Source organism: Labrus bergylta, chromosome 10, assembly GCF_963930695.1.
Source record: "Labrus bergylta chromosome 10, fLabBer1.1, whole genome shotgun sequence".
Lineage (NCBI taxonomy): Eukaryota > Metazoa > Chordata > Actinopteri > Labriformes > Labridae > Labrus > Labrus bergylta.
In genome coordinates, this window is record NC_089204.1 from 20,071,864 (window position 1) to 20,092,526 (window position 20,663).

A 20,663-nucleotide genomic window follows, 5' to 3' on the forward strand; every position below is an offset into this window, starting at 1 on the left:
ACGGACAGTCAACAACACCACAGCCGAACAGTTGGCGGCTAGGAAGCAACTGGAAGCGGGGACCCTTGAAAAAAAACAACAACAACCTGTGCTACAGTTTCACATATCACGTTAACGCCTTAACAAATGAAATAATACATTTGTCTTTTGTAGAGCCAGCTCAAGTTAAAAAAAAAAAGGTGACTGAGAAGAACACAAAATGCCTCCCAAGAAGCAACAGCTGAAACCAACAGCAGCAAACGTCTCCAGCTCCATGGACCTGGAGTCGGAGGAGGTCAGCCTGGAGACGACCGTGCAGACCGCCGACGACGTCTCCTCTTCTGACGAGCAGCGGGACGGATCCCAAAAGGTGACCCGCCAGCTCATCGAAAGGAAGGAGCTGCTGCACAACGTCCAGCTTCTAAAAATCGAGCTTTCTCAGAAGAATCTCATCGTAGACAACATGAAGGCTGACCATATGTCCAAGGTAAAAAAAAAAAATGATGAGATGAGCCACACGCAGCACAATTCTGCAGCACTGTCTTTGTTGCAATGCTCCTGCTGATACAGTTTCCGTGTTTTTTTGTTTTTTTTTCATGTGACAGATTGATGAGCTGCAGGAGAGGCTTGGTGATGCTTTACATCAGAAGCACGTTTTAGAAATGAGACTGGACAACCAGCTGAAACTGACTCAAGAAGAGAGCAAGTGAGTCAGTGGAGGAGGCTGACATGGGATGAATATCATGTTGGATATCAATGCAGAATATACCTGCATGTGATCTGGGTTTTTTTTTGTACTCTATTCAGATAAGTATTAAAGTACAGCTGTTGCTCAGGAATAGGTAGAAATTATCATGAGATTTTTGAAAGTTCAGAGAAGTATTTCATGTTTACTGAACGTGTGTAAAATATACATTTGAGTCTCACCAAGGTGTTTCTGTTGCTATTATATTACAGATAATTTTTTTAATTATTGTTTATGTTAATATTTATAGTCCATGGTTCATCTGCGTGTTTGACAGTCACGCTCCAGCCACAACTAGCGCACCATCTTATTAAATACCAAATGAAACCCAGGATGGCCAGAATTAGAGAGGATAAAATCCCTAACAGAATTAAATATTAAAAGTGGTTTAAATCAGTAGTTTAATCACAATAAGGTAAAATAGCTTTTATTTTATGTTATTGTTGTCATGATATTCCACGTATTACTATTAAAGCATTGCAAAAATGTAACCAGAATAACTTAACTTGAGCAATTCATCCTGTCATTGAGCAGGTTATCACACATGTTGTGCTGTAATTCTTAAGATTTTCTTTAACAGGAAGCAGCAGGCATTACGTAAGCAGGAGATGGATGCCATCCTGAAAAGGCAGCAGCAGCTGGAGGAGACCAACCGACAGCTGTGTGAGGGAGCTGGAGAGCTGCGGAGGTCCCTCAGGGATCTGGACATCTCTCAGGACAAATACAAGGAGCTCCGAGATCTCCCAGATGAAGAAATGTCCATACAGGAATACGTAGCTGTAAGAAGTGGGGAGTAATGCCCTCAGTCACCTTGTTGGACCTTGTTGCTGGACAAAGTGGATTAACATATAAATCAGTTCACGATGTCTTTAAAACCGTTTTCTTTATGTGTTTAGAAACGTTTCTATGAGGTGGTGACTCCTCTGAGGACTGAGCTCGCTGAACTTAGTGGGAGGAGAGGCAGTTTGACGAAGGAGCTGGATGAACACAGATCACAGATGAAGGCTTTGCTGGAGGTACAACACACATGCAACACTTCTATGCTCCAGTCTCACTTTTGTCTGGGTTATTAAGTATGTTGTTATTACTTTATATATGTATAAGTCAGTCTTTAAGCTCCCTTATGCACTTTTGTTTCATATTTTGTTGTCCAATCATAGAGCGTATACAGTGGAAAGATGTATCTGATTCATTTTGTGAACATTTTCTATACTTTTCTATTCTCCTGAGGACACATTAAACAGGTCCCAATATATTCTCTTTCTTTAAACTCTCTAGATCAAACTGTCTCTAATCAAACACTCAATTTTACTCACTCTGAGTCCCGTCTTGAAAAGGTATGGAGAGTGCCTCTTGACCTATAGAGAGGTCAAGAGTTTACCAGTTACCTTTAGAAACCATGTTTTTCTGTGTGGCTATAGACACGCAGCTACAGAGTCCTTGTAATGATTCTCCCAGCATGCAGTGTTTGGAATGAAAGAGGTATGATCTAATGAAATCCTCCTGTCAACCTTGTAACAGTTCCCCTGTGGGCATAAATGACACGTTGACAGGATAATGATGGCTCATGCTGAAGATAAGGGTACAATTCAGGTAAGGCAATCTGGGGTTGATGTGGCCCAAAGAATTTTTTTCTTGGCAAAGAAAACCTTGTGAGGCTAAATGAGAGCAACATGACTTCCAGTTTGTTACGGAACTGGTTATTTCCTGTTTAGTTTTTTTTTGTCAAATACATTCTCGCGTCCACATCTAGCAGGTAAAGTAGTCTGACCTAATTTCCACTTTAACAATTAAATGAAACCATGGCGCTTCCCACACTGATTATCTGTGTATGAGATGTCAGCGTGCGAATTAAGGAGGTACAATCCTCCCCATTTGCCGGTTCAAGTCCCAGTGCAGACTATGGGCGCACTCACACTAGGCAATCCGTACCGTGCCCAAGCACGCTTCACCACTAAATTCCAGTTAATTTGACCAGTATGAGTGAGCCGATCCGTGCTCAAGCACGGTACACTTCCTTGGCCCTGGCATGCTTCCAAGAGGAACACTTCATGCTTGAGCAAAAGCAAGGGGAAATTCTTTTCCACAGCACCGTTACTGTCCAAACAGACAAGTCCCACCGAAGAACAGTCATACACAGAAAACAGAGTTTACCACAAACAGAGATAGACAAAAAGTCAAAATCCACCAAAGTGCTCTGTGGATGGTAAGTATAGCAGCAACTTGAGTTACAAGAAATGCCGGAGTTGTATGGCTGTGTCTGACTGCCATGACTCAAAATGAGCCACAAAGTCAGTAGAGTATCTGTCATGTTGTCTGTGATGTTCTCCGATGTAAGGACGCGGACCCGACAACACGTCTTTGTTTTTTTCCATTTTTTTTTCTTCTCAAGTCTGCCTGTCTTTTTAACCAAGGAAGCTTCATAATTACGTAAAGCCATGCTTGTGTTGTATTACGACCTTATACACAAGAAGTAACCGTGCTCAGGCCCGGTTAGTCCTGGAGCAGTGTGAGTTCAGGCTAGCAGGGGAATGGGGAGGAATGGGTTTAAGCGCGGTATGGGACAACTTTACTAGTGTGAGTGCGCCCTATGTCTGGGTGCAAGGTGCAAGTTCACTTCCTGAGCACTGCAGAGGTGTCCTTGAGCAAGACACCGAATCCCCCCCCCCCCCCCAGCTCAGGAGCTGTTCAATAACAGAGTGTAAAATTGAATTTCCCCTCGCCAAATCTTAGTAAATCTTATTACAGTAGTCAGGTTCTACTTGAGATAGATCAACAACAGTAATATGAATAATCCATAACATGTTAATGTTGTCTCTTCTGTTTGTGTGTATCCACAGAGCTATGAGGAGGAGCGGAGGCTGCGTTCAGAGCTGGAGCTGAGGAGCCAGAGACTGACCTGGAACTGGCTGATACCAAACAGCAGATCCAAGAAGGAGATTATCGCAGAGACAACTATCCAAACGTCAAACGGTTTGTGTGTTGTTGTCTTTGGATGAAAAAGGAGGAAGGGTCTTCCTTAGGTTACCGTATCACTTTCTGAAGAACAAAAGTCCTTACACACAGCAGATCTGAGATGACCTTACTGCTTTCTCCTGCAACATATTGATGATTGATGAGACAGTTTACCACTCTAACTCCTGATTTTTGAGCCATGGAGTTTATTCTTATAAATGTACTGTATTTATTACCATATATACTGTATATTCTGCCTATGTAGCTCGTATTTTCAAATGTGTGTTAACCTTTTTTCACTCTGGTTTTATAGAGAACGTGACAACTTTGAAGCAGACCTAAAGGAGTTAAGAAGGAGATTTGAGACACTAGAAGTATCTCATACTGCACTGACCCGAGAGAGGAACACTCTCAGTAAAGAGGTGCTTAAAACAAACACTTAAAAATACTACTTTAAAGTCTCTGGATGTACTGTGTTCTGTAACAGCTTTTTGTTATTCTCTTCTTGCCCACCAGGTGGCAACATCACAGCAGTCAGTCACTCTCCTGCAGAAGGACAAGGAGTACTTACACAGGCAAAACATGGAGCTGAGTGTCCGCTGTGCACATGAAGAAGACCGCCTGGAGAGACTGCAGGTTCAAATATAAAACTTCAAAATGTCAAAAGAAGGAGTCATTTTTATGTTATTTCACTTCTTGTTTTCTTTTCAGGTACAATTAGAAGACACTAAGAAAGCAAGGGAGGATGCCTATGAAAAATATGTGGCATCCAGGTCAGGCTCTGCTGTTTCACACCACTACATTATAATCTTGGAAAAACTGTTGTTTTGTTAACTTAGTCTTACATGAGTTTTCTGTCTTTCCTTCCGCCACAGGGACCGCTACAAGTGCGAGTATGAGGCCAAGTTGAGAGAAGAGCTTGAGAACATCCGACTGAAAACAAGTCAGGAGATTGACAACCTGCAGAGAACCTCCAGGGAGATGTATGAGAGGGAGAACAGGTATGAGGATTTGTTTTGTTAAATAACTCTTAAAGAAGAGTCTGTGGTGGGGGGGGGGGGGGGGGGGGGGGCTTTTTGGGTGGTACACATGCTGTGTGTTGACAGGGTATTGTGTGTGTGTGTGCGTGCGTGTGTGTTTATACAGGAACCTGCGTGAGGCCAGAGACAACGCGGTGCTGGAGAAGGACAGAGCCGTGGCTGCTGAGAGAGACTCTCAGTCCAGATATGACCAACTGCTGGAACAGTGAGTTTTACCATCACTCACACACATACACAGGTTTCCATACAGTGTAAATCATACTCTATTTGTATACATGAGACACAGACATCGAGACTCATTTTGTCTTGATTATTTATTGATTCTTTTTTTCAACCACTCAAAATTCTGATGGTCAAGTTGGAAATTTCAATAAAAAGATTTTTCATGAATTACACCACAAACAACAACAACTTCTATTGTTCTATTGTTTCATCAAACTCATTGAATGTGTAAATACAGCTGGCCAATAAAGCTAATTTAGATTCTAGTAAAAAAAACTCTTGATGTCAAAGCATCTTCTCACTCTATATTACCGAGCCCCTCAAACAAATTATAGTTCATTTAGAAAACACTTATCAAAAAGAGACATTACAAAGTGCTTTACAAAACATAAAAGCCCAACAATAAACAGCAAGACATAACAAATAAAAGAGGAAACGACTTCAAACAACCGCTGAAAACGGAACAAACAAGGAACAAGTCAAACGGTTAAAAACAATGGCTTGATTAAAAAGAAACTAATAGTAAACACGCTCAAATAAATAAAGCTAAATAAATAAATACAAAGGAATTACAAGAAAGCCTTTAGTTAAAAATGATAAAAATGTCTTCAGAAGTGATTTATAGGAGATACAGTTGAAGCTAGTCTCAGACCCTCAGGCAGGTCATTCCAAGGAGCAGAGGAGCCTGAAGGTCCCGTTTAGTTTTTTAAGATTCAGGTGAATTCTTTGAGGAGGCAGACAGCAGTCTAAATATACTATGTATTTATTGACTTATTACCTATGACACAAGAATATGTACAGATAAATGTGTTCCATGACTTCAGGCGTCATATTTTGGAGTAAACTCACATACTCAAGATTTATTTCAACCCCTGGATGTTACAAAATCACACTCTTGTTTGTGCTTCCTTTGCACAGAGCGACATCAGCAGTTCTCAATAAGCTTATATTGTTTATATGAAAAGGGGCAATGCAAAAATTAACTTTCAAAAGTAAATCAACAGAGTATGTTCAGTTCAAAACTGAAAGGGTCTATCATGTCTTCATTATACAGAAATTAACTTGTACCAACAAGATAACAACGTGTGCACACTAAATGATAATCTGCACAGGATGAATCTTTTATGTGCATAAAATAAAAAAACGTCATCTTTTAAGGTTTTAAGGATCTCAGTACAGTGTACGCCATTTGTCAAGATCAAGATGTCGGTATGCTCCTGGAATGAAATAACATTAAAGTAAACATCATCTTGTTGGACAGCTCCTTTGGCCTTTTAGGAGTTAAACACTCCTGGTTGCTTTGTTAATAGGTCATATATCAGGAAGAGTTTAAGAACTTCACCTGAGGGCAACTGTTAAACTGTCAAACTCAGGCCAGTTGGTACAGTTTTTTTGAGGTCAGGGTTATTCTCATCATATTTCAAATTCATTGCTCATCCCTGTAGGCCAATCAGAGAAGTGCTAGCTTGTGTGTTCGGTCGGCCTAAGTCAAACTGCTGTGATTAATAGAGCTGCCATCGTAGTTAGGGGTTTTTCTTTCTTTTAGTATTTGTCAGTATTTCCCTGAAAGCTGTGGGCTTGTTCTCACTCTGCTGCTGGTGTGTGAGCGTCTCATCAGAGCGTAATGTAGGAGCGGCAGGACTTTTGTGGCTGTGGTCTGCTTCTTACTGGAGATCACATGAATATTTCGCTGTAACTCAGGGGTCACAAGGTCACATGGAAAGTCAGAAGTCACTGAAGGTCAGCACCAACTGGTGTCACTGTCCTCCCTCCCTGCTTTTGGTGAGTGAAATTGTTTACGAGCAGGCTGAATGTAAACTGAGAGCTGCTGTACGATGTAGTACTGGAGACAAATGATGAGATCTGTAATGACGATGAAAACATACTTTTTTTTTTTTTTATGTCGTATTTTTTCTAATTAAAAAAGAGAAATGTGAAAGTGATTTGGTAAAGGTGCTTTTTACACCAGAGAAAATAAATTACATAATCCATCATTTTGGATATTTTAGACAAAATGCTCAAAAAAAAACTTGAATTGAATAAAACATTTAAACATTATATTTCCCCTTAAAACTACCACCCTTCATTTTTTACCATTTGGAATTCCGTGTGCGCGTGCGTGCGTGCGCGTGCGTGCGTGTGTCAACAATCTTACGCAACAATTCCTACAAGGATAATGACCTTGTAGGAAGTTTCATATCTAATGCTGAAATCACAACAACATTTAGTGAGCCTCCCCACACATATACACACTCACAGCCTACAGGACCTTTTCCTTTTCTTACTGGAGGTGTTTTTGAAATAATCCTGCACATCATTTCTAGATGCATGCATGTTTTTCTTACATAACAAGGTTTGTATTTGCAGCTGATGTTAAAACATCAGTGTATGAGTTTAAAAAAATGTTGAGAAATATATTGAGAGTATTTTTTTAATTTACAGTGTTTCAACGATGAGAACATTTTAATCAAACTATTTTATAAAATATTGAATCCAGTACAGACCGACAAACACGCACAAACAGCAGCAGCAGCAGCCGCAGCAGTGTCCCTGTCCTGGGTTACTACGACATGCCGGTCATTTCTCTAGATCCAAACCACCAGCTGTTGCTCTTTCCACACACACACACACACACACACACACACACACACACACACACACTCACACACACACAGTCTTCACTCTCTCTTGCTCTCTCTCTCTCTCTCTGCTGCGATCACATTCCCTCTCTGTGTCGCATCGCAAGCCAGTAACGACAGATGCTAGCCTCAAGCCCTTAACCCCTAACCCCACGCATGCCCCTATTTTTGGGTTAAAGAATGAGGAGGACAAGCTTGAAATGGCGTCAGATGATTGTAGCGAAGCTTGAATCTTAGTATCAGAAGACCAGTGATCACCTAAACATTAAATAAGTCTGAATTACAGTTGTCCATTTTCCATTCTGTAGCAAACCTTAACTAGCTGTAACAAACTGGTCTTGTGGAGCAGGTGCTCTAACTTAGTGTAGCTGTAAATACTGCTTTTTGAAAAGACTTGATAAGAACATTGGCTGCTCTTCTCTAGAAATATATATTTTTAGGATACACGTTGCTTCTTTGTATCTAGATTGCAGCTGCCATTCATAAGAGAATGTATAAAATGTCCACCATGTGTACACGTCTGTCCGAGCACCCAGATCAGGCCTGTGCTCTTTGGATGATGAAATCCTTTCAGGTCAGCTGTAATCGAGAGTTATTAATATTATCCCACCAACCTCCACAGTTTGATAGACTGTGTGTGTGTGTGTGTGTGTGTGTGTGCATGGGTGTATGTGCGTACGTGTGTGTCTGTAATATTTTAGAGCTGCCTGAGAAAGAGCTCTGGGCAGGAAAATTACTTTTTTATTGTTTTTCAATTTAATGTTCAATTAAAAATGACCAAAATGTTGTCTTACTTTGTTTTATATCTCCCATTAATACTGCAAATTAGAAGGTTTTTTTTCTTAAATTTGTCAGCAAGATTCCCCCGGACACTCTGCAATAACATCCTGTGTCAAAAACAAGAATAAAGACAAGACAGTGGGTGAAATATTACTCCAAAAGACAAACATCTTCTGACAACCAAACATAACAACGCTGTGTTTCAAGATTTTCTTTTCAAAAGTTGAAATAAATATATCAGAAAACGTCGTTGGACCACAGCTAAACAAGTACAGATGTCCGATGGTAAGAAAATATTATTGAACTATTTTCTCTAATTTGCTTAAATGTAGCTAAGAATTGACAGTTTTGAATTGACTGTAATTGGACTTTGACAAAGAAGTTTTGTACTTGTTAGTGTTGCTCAAACAGCTCTATAATTCTTTTGACTTTAAATTTCAAGTTTAGAAAAAAACCATTAAACGTTCGTAGTTACAAGTTCAAATAGCCGATTGAGATATTAAAACATTAGCACAGAGGATCTCAGAGTTTTCACAATGAGAACCACCACAGAAAACATTTGGCTCTCCAGGTATCACCTTTATGGCCAATATTGAAATACAGTAATCTACGGCTATTTAACTGCATATAGAGTTTACACAGGAGGACATTTTATTCCTGATACACAGATTATTTCTTATTGACTGCATACCAAGCACTGCAGCCTGGGATCATTCTCTGTGACACTCTAAAAGAATCCACACTGGATGTGACTCGAGTTATATTTTCTTACTGTTTAGCATCGTTTGTTGCTTGTAAGTTCCGAAGCGTCACTGGTCCTGCTAACATCGCCTCTTGTAATCGTACTGTGTTCACTATCGTTGACTTCAGTTTCTGCTGTGCTGCTCAATGAATCCGCTTCACTTTTTCGATCTAATGTTTCCTGTATGGAGCCACAAATGCAAAAAATATTTTAATCGTCATATTTGCTTCCTCTGCTTGCCATCACAGCTTTGCTTGATTTGTACATGAATTGGAATTTGGAATGAATGCATTAGAACAAGAATTCTAGGTTGACCTACTTAATCTAGAATTCAATCACATAGAATCAGAAACTGTAAAATAAGTTGTTACTCTTTGCCGATTATTATGAAACACTTAAGTAGGAACACCTTTCTTCAGCTGCCAACTAAATTGTGAAAGGTCGAAAACAAGACCAAGCATCGCTGCGGGCGCCATTGAGAAACACTCTTCTAAAACAAAATGATTTAATACTTGGCTTTCCTGTTTGGTGACTTAGTGTAACGAAGTTGTTGCCAGGCTGTGCCACAATACAATATAATTGTATCCATAAGAGGGGAGACATTGCAACATTGGGTTGAAACCACCAGGCATGCCTGAGCTCAACCAGGGGCCTCGAGCTGAGTGTGTGAGCTCAACACCTATTTCCAAACTTGTCCTACATAACACCAAAACACACATTATCTCACTGTTTTACGCACATCACACATCTTCTCACACACTTTTACTGTATTTTGTGTGTTTGTGTGTGTGTGTGTGTGTGTGTGTCAATGATCGACTCGTGTGTCTCAATCTATACAGGTTCCGTCAGCTCCAGCTGGGTACTGACAGTCGGGTAGCAGACTTTTCCAACCAGGCCAAGCTGCACTCATTTGAAGCCGAGCGCGCTCAGATGGTCAAGGACGAGACCGCTAAAGCTCTGGCTCAATGTCAGGTGGAATGTGAGAAACAGCAGAAAAAACTGGAGGTATTCTCAAACTTTGTTCCAATCATGTACCCCTTTAAAATATTTGACTTGTGCACAAACTTTTAAGTTATTTGTGGTAGAAAAAAGCCATCATAAGGAGACTAAATACAATGCTGCTATATCAGTGTCAGGTATATGAAACAACGACCTTTGAGGATCGCTGGCTTCATGCAGCCGTTGGCTAATTACTCCCCCACAAGATACGCAAAGCCTGGAATAGTTTTAAAATGAGAATCAAAACATTTCCCTCTGTCATACAATACCAAATAGGATTTACATAAACCTAAACAATACCACACAAAAAGAATACACACAATATTATTCATTCAAATCCAAGTGCCCCCTGAAGTTCTTGGAGATGTTGAGACTCACTGCTCTAAACTATAAAGACGGGTAATAACAGTCTTTTATTTTTCCCAGCATGTTAAATCCGGCTCAGTGCATCGGGTGTCCACCTGGGCTACATCACAGAGTCCATAACACCCTTTAAAGTCCCCTCTTCCTTTATGTCCGGATGTACACACTTTCATCTTGAATTTGTTGCCTCGTTCCTTTAGAGAAGAGTCTAAAGTCCTTCTGAATGAACGTCTCACTTTGATGCTTCTGTCCTGACAGTCTTCATATGATGGTCTAGTAGCTCCGCCTTTCTCTCTGTCCACTGCAGCACACTCGTATAAACAAAAAGTTTATTCAGTGCAGATTGTTCTCGATGTCTGAATGCACATAGCTGAGGTCCACCTGTTCCCTTGTATTTAACCCTTTACTTATCCGAGTTCATGGTGATGAGATGAGATCAGACAAGGTAGAGGACTATACCTTATTTTTCAAAGACACCACCAGGAATAGATGCTGAAAGTTTGATTATTGACCCTCTATCTCCCATTTCTCTCCCTTGATTTGATCCCCCCCTCTCTCTTTTTTCTCTCTCTCCCTCTCTCCCTCTCTCCCTCTCTCTCTTTCCCTCTCTCTCCTCTCATTGATTTCCTTTAGCTCCTGACCCAGGAGTTTTACAGGCTGCAGACATCGTCAGAGAAGCGGGTCACAGAGCTTCAAGCTCAGAATGCCGAGCAGGCAGCTCGGCTTGAGACGTATGAAAAGCTTGAGCAAGAGTTGGACCAAGTCACCATGCAGGCTGCGGAAAGTAAGAGCACGTGTTTGCTCTATAATACCCATTGAATTACAGGGAAGGCAGAAAGATTAAAGCGCAAACCAACAAGCACCAGTTCATTCAAAGGCCTTGTTGTGGTACCAAAGAACGTGGTAATAACATTGGACATATAATTGAGTTGGATTACGTAAAGGGAAACATAGAGAGTGTGATATAATTAGTTCCTGAACTGTAAGAAAGAGGAAAGAAAAGATTAGAAAGATGTTCAAACAAACACACGTCTCACATTGTCGTAGTAATAGTCCTGGAGATTTAAAGTTAATATGTGTGTGTCTGTCTATTACCAGTTGAGAATGAAGAGGAAGCAGAGAGAGTTCTGTTTTCATACGGCTACGGAGCCAACGTTCCAACGACAGCCAAAAGAAGACTAAAACAAAGGTACAGTGTATTCAACTCTTTACATATAAAACTGATTAGATGTGTATTCTCTCTTGAGATACTGTATGCATTCAGACACCAACATGATTACAAAGTATGGATGATTGTTTTTTTTTCTGTTGACCTATGAAGAATAACAAACATTATTTGGTTCATCTCATAAACCATGTGCCATGTCTTTCTGAGGTGTTTTAAACGTGTATTGTTTCATTTATAATGTCTTCAGAAATTCAACAAACCTATGATGACTCAATCAGCTACAAAGTTATATTTGCAGAATAAATAACTTTGAATATTCTTTTTTTTTTTTTTTTTTGGTGCCGGATAGCCTAGCAGTTATGTCAGGCGCCCCACGTATGGAGGCTGTAATCCTCGTCACAGCGGCCGTGGGTTCAATTCCGACTTGGCACTAGGCTGAATGTCATTCCCCACTCTCTCCTCCCAACATGTCCTGTCTCTCTTCAGCTGTCTAATTAAAGCAAAAGGCCCCAAAAAGAACTTTAAAAGTGTATTTTTTTACAATTTGGTAGTGGAAGAGACTCCTCTTCCTTCAGTTAATTCATATTGCTTTGTCATAAACAACACATATTACATATACATGTATATATTTGTTTATTTAACCAGAAGGAAGAAGTCATTGAGATTAAAAATATTTTTTTGAATAGTGTCCTGGCCAAGACAGGCAGCAGCACAGCTAACAACTTTTCTAACAAACAGCTAGCAGCTATACCTACAAACATAATATTAGATACATGAATAAACTGAAAGACAGGAAATAACAAGTCAAACAGTTCATATTCGTCAAGAAGGAGAGAGAGCAGACACAGCAGCAACCTTTTGAGGAATCGTCTCATTGACAGGCTGCACAACTCCACTTTAAAGGCTCTGTTGTTTTATATTCAAGCTGCGTGAAGCATGGAATTAGATTGCAGTTGAACCTATTATATGAATAGACACAATAAGCCTAAGCCTTCACTTTTTTATGGTCCGAGTATATTAAGTCTGATGTTTGTTTAATTCTTTTGTATAATTTAGTGAAACAGTTAGTTTATTGTGCACACTTTATCCAAAAAACATAATCCAAAACTAAACCTCCCTCTGTGTAAAATCAATGCTAACAGACAAACTTGTTGTTTATCTGACAGAGTCGCTGCTCAGTGAGTGTTTATTTAGTAATTTGACCACACCTGCTGTTACATCACTCACCACGTGTCACAAAATCAGTCTTTAAAGAACAAGTTCAATCCAGAATTGCCTCTGAATTTCTAACAATCATTTGCTTCTAGTTTTTGTTTATTTATTTTATTTTTTTCTGATACGCTACACTAAACACTTGACACTCAATCATTTATTTGAAAAAAAATCATCCCAAATTCATCCAGTTCATAAAGTTCACAGGGTTGGTTCGATGGTGTTTGAAAACGTTTTGTTTGTGTTGATCTCATGCAGCGTTCACCTGGCCCGCAGAGTTCTGCAGCTTGAGAGGCAGAACACATCACTGAGGAGGGAACTGGACACACACAAGTCACAGACAGGACAGGTTTCAGAAGAGGTAAACACACACACACACACACACATACGTGCACACACAGTGTCAGTGTGTGTGTGCCTGCCTGGGGACCATCATTTATGGGATAAAGCTTCGTTAAATGTTTCAAAGAATTTTTAACAAAAGCCGCGCAAGTCGGTGCCTGCAACGCACGATTTCACACCATCGAAAATCTCCCACTGTAACTCAGATTATGGTTATTCCCCAACTTCTATCAGAGCCATAATGATTTATTCCAGCTGCTTTCTACCTCTCTGTGACATAACAACGGTATTATGACAGAGCCAGCTTGGTGGGATCTCTCTCATCACCCACCATTTACCTTCTCACACCATCGCACGACTCTGCATGACACACACACACACACACACACACACACACACACACACACACACACACACACACACACACACACACACACACACACACACAAACATGCACAAGAGCAACATCAAAGCACTAGAAAAGGTGTAGAGCTGCTTGTGAAGTTGCTCACTAAATATCACAATTCTCCAAGCTTTAGGAGAATAACAGGTTTTCTCAGCGCTGGCACGGCAGTCTTTAAACGAGGACAGCGTGTCGTTTGAGTCTTTAGAACCTGTCACACTTGTTAACACAGTGGGAAACAGAGCCAAAAAACCGTGACAGCTACGCTCTTTGCTCCTCTAACAACTCACCACTCCAGTCGTTGAGGCTTTTGTGTATTGGACTTGCCTCATGCATGTGTGTGCAAAGCAAAAGGCTTTCATATTTTAGGTGTGTACACGTAGTCGTGTGTGAGTGTGTGTGTGTGTGTGTGTGTGTGTGTGTGTGTGTGTGTGTGTGTGTGTGAAGTCACATGTCTGCTACTCGTGCTCCAATGCTCAAAAAACAACCTGTAAGGTTTGAAGTGTCGTGAGTGACAGCTCCTGCAGCCAGTGTTCTTGCTCCTCCTCCCACACACACTTTCTTAACGAGAGGAGAGATTGTGCAAGTCCGAATACATTTGAGGCTAAATAAGCCGGCTATTCAACTGTCAGCTGTGACTGACTAGCACTTGTAAGGCATACCTCATAATTCAGTGAGTATGAATGGAAAAGGTGACATATTTTACTTTTTATTTAATAGAAAGGGCGTTAACCACTTAACCACCCACACAGATGCACTGACTAACTAACGATTGTCCACACCCCCACCCACCCAGTCCTACTGGCTGGCTGTAAAAGTGGCTTAATGTGTAACACCCTAACTTTTAGCTATTGTTGCCCAGATTAAATGTGATACTGACTCAGTGAGAAGTATTGTTTAAGGTACAGTACATGCAGTCCATTATTTAATGACAACTATAAGTGTACTTTCCTAACAGTAAATGAATGGTTGTTATGATGGTTCATATTTTTTTGCTTCTCCTGTCTATGTATTTTTTTTTAATTTTTTTTTTATGACTTTAATGCAACTTTTCATTGGAAAGGGGATGCAACAATTCTTAGAATGTTGAACCTGCATCCACGGTTCATTGCGTGCTTTGTGAATGGCGGTATTTTCTAGGGCTGGGTATTTCCCACAACCCTGCGATACGATACCTATCGCGATACAGAGGCCACAATACGATACGTGTCGTGATATACATTGATTTTGGATCATTTATTTATTTATATACGGCTTATTTGATAGGGACGGATACAATATACGTAGACAAACTGAAAACAGCAATCCAGTGCAAGTGTCATAGTGTTTATAGTGGTTGCTAATTTGCGACACTTGTCCCTAGAAGGGCTTTTGTGCAGATAAAAATAAAAACAGTTAAAAAGGAGAAAGAAAGAGCAAACGGGGTACACTAGGATTCAGATAAGATACAAATTCATCCTTTGTACAAACAGCTAAACATGAGTACAAGTCTGTTGCTGAACTAACCAGGACTCGGTGGCTCTCTTCAAATTAGTGACCTCCACAGAGTTCACTACAACAGCTTCATTGTTGACAATTACAACGGATGCATATTAAGGATCCTACAACGTCAAACACTTCATTTCTCAGAGATCCTAGAAATGATCCCAGAGCTATGGCTGTGATGTCATTGTGAACTGCACCATAGCTTTGCAGCCATATCGATTCTGAAACGTCTGCTTCGATACATGTATTTGCAAAGAGCACATGAAGATATATTGCCGTATCGATTCATGGAGCACAGCCCTTGTATTTCCGGTTCTCCCCTAGTCAAAGGGAAACACTTTCAGGGTTTGTCTGAGTTTCCCGCAGCAGACTACATCAGGCTGTAAGGTTACTAATTGTTGTCACAGCTGTTACCTGCATGATGCAGACGGGGTGAGAGTTAATGAAGAAAAGACAAAGCAGCCTTTAAAAAAAAAAAGAAATTTCAGCGAAGCCAGTATATTATAGAAATGACATTTAAGCACTCAGTAATGACGGCATAATTAGTTTTGCACAATGTATAATCTTTCATTTGAGTCCAGATAATTCTGAAAGCATCGTGTTTACTGACATTTAGATCCTACTGTTGAATCACACACAACTCTTAAATCACATGGGCTTGAGCTTGAAAAGAAATCTCGACCTGAGTCTCAGGTGAAGAGGTAAGTGGAGAAAAACAGGAACCCCAGTTCACCCTTTGAAATTTGTAGGTGAATTACATTTTTCTGTAATTGCTTCTGAATGCACATGTGTTTGTTTCTCCTCAGTTGTTGGCAGCCAACCAGCTGTTACAGCAGACTCAGCAGCCTTATAGCTACCTGATCGAGACGGTGAGACAAAGGGACACACAGATAAGTGCACTGAAGGAGCGTGTCACCTCGCTTGAGGACGATGTCAGGTATGCTGTCAAATTATCAGAAAGGACTCGCACCTCTCTGTGCAAGAAGGAACTAAACCTTTAAGAAAATCAACTCATTTTGTTTATCAACTGTCTCTCAGTGATTTTATCAATGATTTTATAAACTACTTTTTTTGTCAATAACTTTTCTGCACTCTTGTTAAGCACTTTGAACTGCAATTTAATTTGTCAGAAAGGTGCTATATAAATAAAGTTTGATTGATTGATTGAACTGTCATTAATGCAGTTGGATTTCTATCGCACTGATTTTATTTGTTATATTCTTATCACGTAATTCAGTCATCATGAAAGCAAGTCTATATATATGTATATCTCATACACCCTTCTGTCCCTTCTTTATGATCCCTACCTGTCAGTTCCTTAGATAAAACCTGCATGTTTCCATGACTTTGTCTTTGTCCCATATCATCAGCGCACCTACCGTATGGCTTACTGACCCCCCTCCCTCCCTCTGTATTTTGACCTTAGAAATATGCAAACTGGCAGACTGCAGGTTTTCTCTTGCTGCTTGCTACTGTGAGCACTGACCTGGGGCAAGCAGGGGAGTAAAAATATATCCTTAGAAACGCTCATAATCTTCTTAAACTTTCACATTTGACAGACAGGGATATGGAAGTTCTCCTGTGGCTATGCATTCTGTCTAATTAGACACAGCACACACAGGAGAGTCTCCATTCATATAACTAGTCATTGTCTGAAGTATTCATTGTATTTTTCAATGTTTATTTAATGATGTTCAGCCTAAAGAGTCTCAGCAGAGGCAGATCTCTGGCTAAATGACATTCATTTATCTCAGAGTTTTCAGTGGCACGGCCACCAAGATGTTGTTTTAAGATTTGCAAGATGATTTGCTTTTAAGCTTCCCATTACAAGTTCCTGCTTGTGTGTTTCACAGCCTCGGGAAAGAAACTCTGTACAAGAGTTCAGCCGAACAAAGCTATTGATTATTTAGTCAATGTAAGAAATTCATGACTTGCATGTTTATTTAACTTATTATTTTGATGATTTTATACCAGTAAATTATTCTCTCAGTGTTTGTAAATCAAACAGCTGGCAGTGAGTCTGATTGATTGATTACTGATTGGGTTTTTTTTTATTGCCTTATAGTAAAATTATTTTGTTTGTATTTTTACCTCGTTTATACTAAAACTAATTAGAGAGTCATTAAAGTAACGAAACATCCAATTACAAGGTATACCACACCTTCACCTGACTTCACCCTGTATTGTCCCTGAGCAGACTCCACCCTAACATAAAATAGAAACAGTAAAACTGGCGTCAGTAAATTACACACTTTGATAATCCCGGCTTAAATAAAATAACAAACTATGACTATCATACTATCAATATTTCATGAGGATATATGTCTCATTGTTTGATGACTTCTACATGAACTTCTAAGTGACTACAGTATTAAATGTTGAATTCTTGATCTGTAGTATAGCAGTTTTTTTTTTGTATAAACTCAACATCTGATCACGCTGCCTGTTTTTCTGGTGTGATCTCAGTTCCCTGAGGAAAGAACGGACTGCTCTGCTGCAGGTGAAAAACAACATGGCGGCAGATTTGGAGAGACTCCTAAACCATCGAGAGGTACACATGTTGATGATGTTTGCTGTGTCATGCTTGTCTTAATTAATGAAAAGGTAAGACTGTGTGCGGTGATATAGAAATTTGAGGGTGCAACCCGCCGTGATGCATCGTGATCCAATCGAATCGGTGACAGGATAATCGTCACCAGTAAAGGTGCACAGCCTTAATGATTAAAGACTAGATAGATAGATAGATAGATAGATAGATAGATAGATAGATAGACAGATAACATCATAGGGTATGGATGAGTGAATGTTGAGGCTGGATCTTTAAATCAGTGATAGTGAGCTATGTAGTGAGTTGACACATTTTCTCTTGATTATCAAAACAATAAATCAGTTGAGTGTTTTAACTCAGAGTCTGAATTAGCACACCAGACAAGATTTTGCAGTGTGTTGCTTACTTCAAGACTGCGCGTGCTCATATTCTCGTGCACACTCCCCCTGCCCCCCCCCCCCCCAGCCAGCCGTTTGCTGTATGAAGTATGTGCCCTGTCATAGACAGCTGTTCCTCAGCCTGGGTGCTTGAGATGCCACCGGAGTGCGTGTGCGTTTCCGAGTCATGTGTGTGTGCTCGTGCGTGCGTGTAACATGCCGGGGCTCATGTCCTCAGGGGTGATAAATAGAACCATGAAATGGCCCCCTGAATCCTCCCCTCTGCCCTGCTGCCACCCCTGCGGACCCTTGAGCTTGTTGAGTGAGTTTATTAGAAGTAGTCCCAAAGATGGACTTCCAAGACTTCTCAGCTGTGCAGGCCTGAGGTTCAGGACAAACGTCCTTGAAAACACACCATTTATAAGAAATGATTTGTTAGACAGATTTAAAATGTCTGGATTGCATTTGTTTCTTCTTTTTTTTTTTCTGAAAGGTTTCCTGCTTATTGTTCTACTGTTGTTTTCACCTTCTTTTCTTTTATGAACTGTGCGATTCTCCAGGAGTTAGCCGTGATGAAACAAGTCCTGATCAGCATGAAGTCTGGACAAAGAGACTCTGTAAACCTGTTGGGAGCAGATCAAACCGGTATCAGGACCTCTAGTGCAGGAAAACAGCCGTCTAAACGGATCAACAGGACCACAGAGGAAGAGTCGCCAAGCAAACCCAAACCCACTGTGTTTGTAAGTGTCTGACGTGGAAACACCCTCGTATGAGTCACAGCACCTCCACCTGCAGAGACAAAAAAGTCCAGACAAAGGAACACACGTGTTTGACAAGAAAATGATCAATTGCTTTTTAATGTAATTTAGTTTTATTTGAGTTTTCCACTGCACTCAGCTGTTTAAGATATGCTCGAGCATAGTTTGTTGTTTATTAATAAGGAAGAATATCTTACAACTAGAGCACTTTCAGTTATGCACTTTCTTCTTTTCTCACCATTGTTTTTCCTCTCTGTCTCTTTCTTTTGCAGACGAAAAAAGAAGTTCCTGATCGGTACCCAAAGCTAAAGCACACATCCAAATGAAGAGTCTTTTTTTTTTTTTTTTAACTACTGGTGCTTTTAATTGTTTATCCACTTTTTTGTATATTTAGCTTGTAAATAACACATCTGTTTCAAATTTCCATTTTTTTAAACATAAAACTAAAAAAACTACACTGATGTCTGAGTGTGTTGTTGCTCTCGTCCATGGTTACACATTGTTCAGAGAGGATACAATCCCTGTGTGCTGGTCTACAAACAGAGATATTGCCTCTCTCAGGGTACACATTCCTAGCTAACTGACTGCCCAAAAATTCCTCTTTCTTGGCAGTGTTCTATTTTATTAGGTCTGTCTATCATTATTTTCTCATCTTTTCCAGGTTTAGAGATACTTGTAGCTACGGACAAACAGCATTGCAGGAAGCCTAACCTCGGATTTGCCCGAGCTGGGACTCCTTTGGCTTTATATATAGACATAGTAGACATACCTTCATCATTTCAGACCATGTTCTTATCGGTGTCATATTAAACTCTGCTCAAGGACTGCTTTAAAACAGGACCTCTCCTTTTCACAACTCCCCCCCTCTTCTTTTTTAAACTCTGCAACACACAATACATTGTAATTGTATAAAGCTATTCTTATCACAAGTTCAACCCATGTATTTTTTTTTTTACAAACACAGCAGTGTAGCAGATATATTTGCTGGCACCTTTAATTTCTGAAGATATTTTCCAACTTACTTGTATTTTAGAAAATGTGATACATGTTTTGTGCATTGTAAATAACATTGAACTGACCCAAGAGGAATTTGAAAACAACCCAACCTGCTCAGTCACATTCAATTTAAATCACATCACATGAAATGTTACCAAAGTGCAATTCACAGTCCAATAGAGAAGTACTCCAACAAGCACACATGTAGACTGAACCAGTCGATTACAGTATACAGGGGTCCTAAACCTGACAGTATTTGTAGTCATGATATTTTGATACTGATGAAACTATCATAGTGCAGTAATCACAGTTTACCTATGTGTTGACAATATATACTGTGTATATATAAAGTATACTTATCATCAACAATGTCAAGTTAGGTTTAAGGATTTAAAAAATCCCTTGAAAGGGCCACTCATAAGCATTAATACTCCAGCTTTAAAAAACCAAAACTAATGTGTTTTATGGAATACAAGTTCAGGATAAAGATGCTTTACTGGCATGAATGGAAACAACTGTTGTTGCCAAAGCAAAAAAAAAACATCTGACAACAATATAACGTACAAAATATTTGACAATTATGGTAAATATTAATATATATTTAAATATAAACACATGCATACATATTAAGATACCAGCTTAAAGTAGATAAAAATCGATTACATGACTAAAATAACAAAACACTGTGAAATAACTAACTGCTCGTCTTAGGTGGCGATCAGTTACAAATAGTGCTGCTCAGTGTATAAACTAAATAAATTACAAAAGTTGCAAATACAAATTACGCAAAAAATTCTACACACATACAAAAAAAATGGTAAAATATATATATATGATTTTGAGTTTTTTTTTTTAAGAAGTGGCAATTAAAGATGCTCTAGGAGACTAGCCTATATAGACACTTTGCTTG

The 20,663-nt window shown here is 39.7% G+C and overlaps 1 protein-coding gene across 1 annotated transcript; it reads left to right on the plus strand.

Annotated features, from left to right (window-relative positions):
* The first annotated feature begins 53 nt into the window (after nucleotides 1–53).
* On the plus strand, nucleotides 54–19,218 carry pibf1 (progesterone immunomodulatory binding factor 1). Its single transcript, XM_020639193.3, is given in 19 exon segments — nucleotides 54–466; nucleotides 585–685; nucleotides 1,305–1,503; nucleotides 1,621–1,740; nucleotides 3,565–3,619; nucleotides 3,622–3,697; nucleotides 3,993–4,101; nucleotides 4,196–4,315; nucleotides 4,391–4,452; nucleotides 4,555–4,680; nucleotides 4,826–4,924; nucleotides 9,942–10,107; nucleotides 11,098–11,248; nucleotides 11,563–11,653; nucleotides 13,103–13,205; nucleotides 15,881–16,011; nucleotides 17,541–17,625; nucleotides 18,560–18,739; nucleotides 19,030–19,218. Coding segments are annotated over 19 exon segments (2,295 nt in total). The 5' UTR covers nucleotides 54–199; the 3' UTR covers nucleotides 19,084–19,218.
* The last annotated feature ends 1,445 nt before the right edge of the window (nucleotides 19,219–20,663 follow it).